Source organism: Oncorhynchus mykiss, chromosome 26 (assembly GCF_057628025.1).
Source record: "Oncorhynchus mykiss isolate SJ-2025 chromosome 26, ASM5762802v1, whole genome shotgun sequence".
Taxonomy (NCBI): domain Eukaryota; kingdom Metazoa; phylum Chordata; class Actinopteri; order Salmoniformes; family Salmonidae; genus Oncorhynchus; species Oncorhynchus mykiss.
In genome coordinates, this window is record NC_143047.1 from 9208116 (window position 1) to 9212223 (window position 4108).

Genomic DNA, 4108 nt, shown 5'->3' on the forward strand with positions numbered 1-4108 from the left:
AGCCAACCACTTCAACGCAGGTAGGCTATAATTTATTGAGAGTAAATGGCCGAATTACTCGGCAAAAATAATTACATCAGTGGCATGATGGCATTGCATTGCAGGAGAGGAGAATCCCTCAGCCCGCCTGCGCATCATTTTCCATCACGTCTCTGTAGAGCGGTCCACACTCCCTCTCCTCCCTGAGACGTGACTCAAGAGGCAAACCCTGCCTCATGGTGACGTCACTCGCTCGGCTTCTAGATAAATATGGGGATCCGGACGTTTCACTGGATCAAACCGAAACTTTTCTTCACTGAAGGATAGATCGCAAGTGGATTGCCTGGTTCAGGATTTTGGAATACGTCAGACCCACATCAAATGTAAGTTTCCTTATGGAATTGAATGAGTTTGCAGTCGTGATAATACATTAATTAGGCTATGGCTGTTTCAAATCATTTGAGTTCAACTTCAATTTTAACATTGCTCAATGCTCCATCAAACCGTAATTAATATTATAGGACACAGGCACATTATTGTCTTAAATGACTTTGTTCAAATAAATATGGCGGAAAAGTTCATATAAACTGTGGCCTAATAAAGGATAAAAAAAAAAAAATCAACACCTAGGTGTAGTGATGAGAAATTCATTTTTTTGTCGGAGTTGGTTGCTTTTCATGTTAGCAGAATCTTACTAAAGAGCGCATCTATTTCACAGACCAAAAAGTCATGACTTTGAACAAAAGTGACAAATTGCGGAACATGGACAAAAGAAGAGGGAGCATGCCGTTTCCCATGCACCTGCAGAACCTGCACAGAAGAAGCATGCCAGTGGACGACCGCGAGATGCGCAAGGCGCAAACTGGAGAGCTGTCCAACCTCATGCGCCGGACGTCCTACACCCCCGGTGAGCCTCACCGAGACAGCTGTGTATCGGACTCGTCCGATTCGGTTATATCCTCCGGCAGCGACTCCGAGGGACAGGTGTACAAGGTGGTTCTCCTCGGCGAGCAGGGTGTCGGCAAGTCTAGCCTGGCACGTATTTTCGGTGGAGTCGAGGATGGTCACGACTGCGACGAGACAGGTGTGTGTCTGATGACCATTACTGATGATGATGGAGTTGAAGTTTATATGGCATTGAGAATACACCACAAAGCAATACTTAAAAAAAAAAGCAAAGACAAGAACTGTTTCACCGTGGCTGTCCTCAGCACCCCATTAGAGCTAATGCACATAGGCCAAACTAAGTAAATACAGGATTGGTTTCCATATCATCTTGGCACACAGGCTGAAGTACATTGATTATTGCTATTTCCATCCAGTCAGTAAGGCGCCACACATATCAAAGTACTGCTGTTGACATATACAGCCACAGAGATAGTGGATGGGAGAGATATGAAAATCAATGACTGAGGGAAGGAGACAGTAATGCACAGTAGTACCCATCACGGATATAGGTTAATTGAAAGTTAATAGGCTGTACTAAAGGCATCATGAAATGGGCAACGGTGAGTGTGATCTCACACTTGACCCAGTTAGCGGGTACATTTCATTTTGGCCAGGAGTATTTATCTGTCTGCTTGCTTTTGTTTCAGGAAACACATATGACAGATCGATCGAGGTGGACGAGGAGGAGGCGTCCATCTTGTTGTACGACATTTGGGAACAGGTGAGGCATAGAATGCAATTTCAGTTTGACCCTCAGAAAATTGGTCTTGGTCATAGCATATCATTTGATGTAATGTGTAGTGCTCTGATGCTGGTGTGAATGTAATATACCAATATAACAACTTTAATTGGAGCACCTGCAGCTTTTGATTGGATAAGCAATGTAACTAATACAATTATATTTATCTTTCGCCTACAGGATAACAGTCAGTGGCTGAAGGAACAGTGCATGAGGATAGGTGACGCCTACATCATCGTCTACTCAGTGACAGACAAGTCCAGCTTTGAGAAGGCGTCAGAGCTACGCATCCAGCTGCGCAGAGCTCGCCAGTCTGAGAACATTCCCATCATCCTTGTGGGCAACAAGAGTGACCTGGTGCGGTCCAGAGAAGTCTCTGTGGATGGTAAGTGACGGTTATCTCTTCTGTCCAAGTCATCTCTGTATTTGCATAGTGCTACTTATGTTAGAATGACTGCCGTAGTTAAAGCTCGTAATCAAGGTGTTATGCGAAGGCAAAATGACTAGGGTGAAGTCACTGTCCCCAGGGAACATTATAGATTCTCACCTGCGCCTCCCCTCTTTTTTTTTTGTTTTGTTGCAGAGGGCAGCGCCTGTGCTGTGGTGTTTGACTGCAAGTTCATCGAGACCTCAGCCAATCTCCACCACAACGTCAGGGACCTGTTCGAGGGCATGGTCCGGCAGATCCGGCTGCGCAAAGACAGCAAGGAGGAGAACGCTCGCCGTATGGCCAACTGCAAGCGACGCGAGAGCATCGGCAAGAAGGCCAAGCGTTTCCTGGGCCGGATGGTGGCCCGGAAGAACAAGAAGATGGCCTTCAGACAGAAGTCCAAGTCCTGCCATGACCTCTCGGTCCTCTGAGAGTACAGTATCTGGACTGCTGTTTTCTCTTTGGCCTTCAAGACCAGACGCTGTGTGTTTTTTGAACACTAAACCCCAAGGACTGATAGAGCTGTACAGAAATTATATATTTTATTATATTCATTAAACACCAACAGACATGTCCATGTTAATGATCTGCATGAGGTTTCAGTTGAGTTTTTTTTGTCTTGCTTATGTATAGTTGTTGATACTTCTTGTGTATGTATATTCAATCCACCAAGGCTTGTTATTTTCAACCATGAGTTGTAAGATTGCCTTGATAATGGGGGACAGTGTGTTTGGTTCTACTCCATTTAGTGTTGGTAGAGTTGTATATAGCCCTCATTAAAGATTAGATTATGGTACACAGTCCTGAAAAGCAATGGAACTGTAAGCACAGTGATTTCACTGCATTCTGTCACATGGAGTCATTTTTACTTGAAACTGGGTACGCAGGTTCGTACTTTGGCCATGATACTAAGGACAGGAATAATGTGTAATGGGGGTTAGGCCAAGGTTTTGGAAAAAATATATGAGTCTTTTGTCCTATCCAGATGTGAATGAAGAAAGCAATAATAAGTTATATTTGTCATGTGAATTTAATGTTTTGTTTTAAATACAGTTGATTTTCACTTCCTTTTAATATTCAATCATTTTGTTATGTTTACTTTTTTAATAAAAAAAACGAAATACAACTATTCCATATTTTTTTCTTGCCCAGATCATAAAACAATTAGACTACACCAAAAATGAAAGTTAAACACACTACGGTTAAAAAGTTTGGGGTCACTTAGAAATGTCCTTGTTTTCAATGAAAACTGGATAGGAAATATAGTCAAGATGTTGAAAAGGTTATAAATAATGATTTTTAATTGAAATATAATTGTGTTTTTCAAATTTAGCTTTCGTTAAAGAATCCTCCATTTGCAGCAATTAAAGCCTTGCAGACCTTTGGCATTCTAGTTGTCAATTTGTTGAGGTAATCTGAAGAGATTTCACCCCATGCTTCCTGATTGGCTTGATGGGCACTTCTTACGTATCATACTGTCAAACTGGTCCCACAACAGCTCAATAGGGTTGAGATCTGGTGACAGTGCTAGCCACTCCATAATATACAGAATACCAGCTGACTGCTGCTTTCCTAAATAGTTACTGCATAGTTTGGAGCTGTGCTTTAGGTCATTGTCCTGTTGTAGGAGGAAATTGGCTCCAATTAAGTGTCGTCCACAGGGTATGGCATGGTGTTGCAAAATGGAGTGATAGCCTTTCTTCTTCAAGATCCCTTTTACCCTGTACAAGTCTCACAGTTTACCACCACCAAAGCACCCCCAGACCATCACATTGCCTCCACCATGCTTGACAGATGGCATCAAGCACTCCTCCAGCATCTTTTCAAGTTTTCTGCTTCTCACGAATGTTCTTTGTGATCCGAACACCTCAAACTTAGATTTGTCTGTCCATAACACTTTTTCCAATCTTCCTCTGTCCATTGTCTGTGTTCTTTTGTCCATCTTAATCTTTTATTTTTATTGGCCAGTCTGAAATATGGCTTTTTCGTTGCAACTCTGCCTAGAAGGCCAG

At 42.6% G+C, this 4108-nt stretch overlaps 1 protein-coding gene across 1 annotated transcript; it reads left to right on the forward strand.

The window, feature by feature from the left end:
• Window positions 1-255: 255 nt before the first annotated feature.
• Window positions 256-3222, forward strand: rrad (Ras-related associated with diabetes). Its single transcript, XM_021585892.3, has 5 exons — window positions 256-362; window positions 698-1063; window positions 1575-1648; window positions 1847-2051; window positions 2250-3222. Exons 2-5 carry the CDS (start codon window positions 709-711, stop codon window positions 2525-2527), a joined length of 912 nt encoding a protein of 303 aa, XP_021441567.1. The 5' UTR covers window positions 256-362; window positions 698-708; the 3' UTR covers window positions 2528-3222.
• Window positions 3223-4108: the final 886 nt, after the last annotated feature.

Bases quoted from the DNA above. Each gene is read 5' to 3' on its own strand.
- rrad (XM_021585892.3), top strand. From the start codon at position 709: ATGACTTTGAACAAAAGTGACAAATTGCGGAACATGGACAAAAGAAGA. The intron at 1,064-1,574 runs GTGTGTGTCTGA...CTTTTGTTTCAG, and splicing joins TCACGACTGCGACGAGACAG to GAAACACATATGACAGATCG. The intron at 1,649-1,846 runs GTGAGGCATAGA...TTTCGCCTACAG, and splicing joins TGTACGACATTTGGGAACAG to GATAACAGTCAGTGGCTGAA.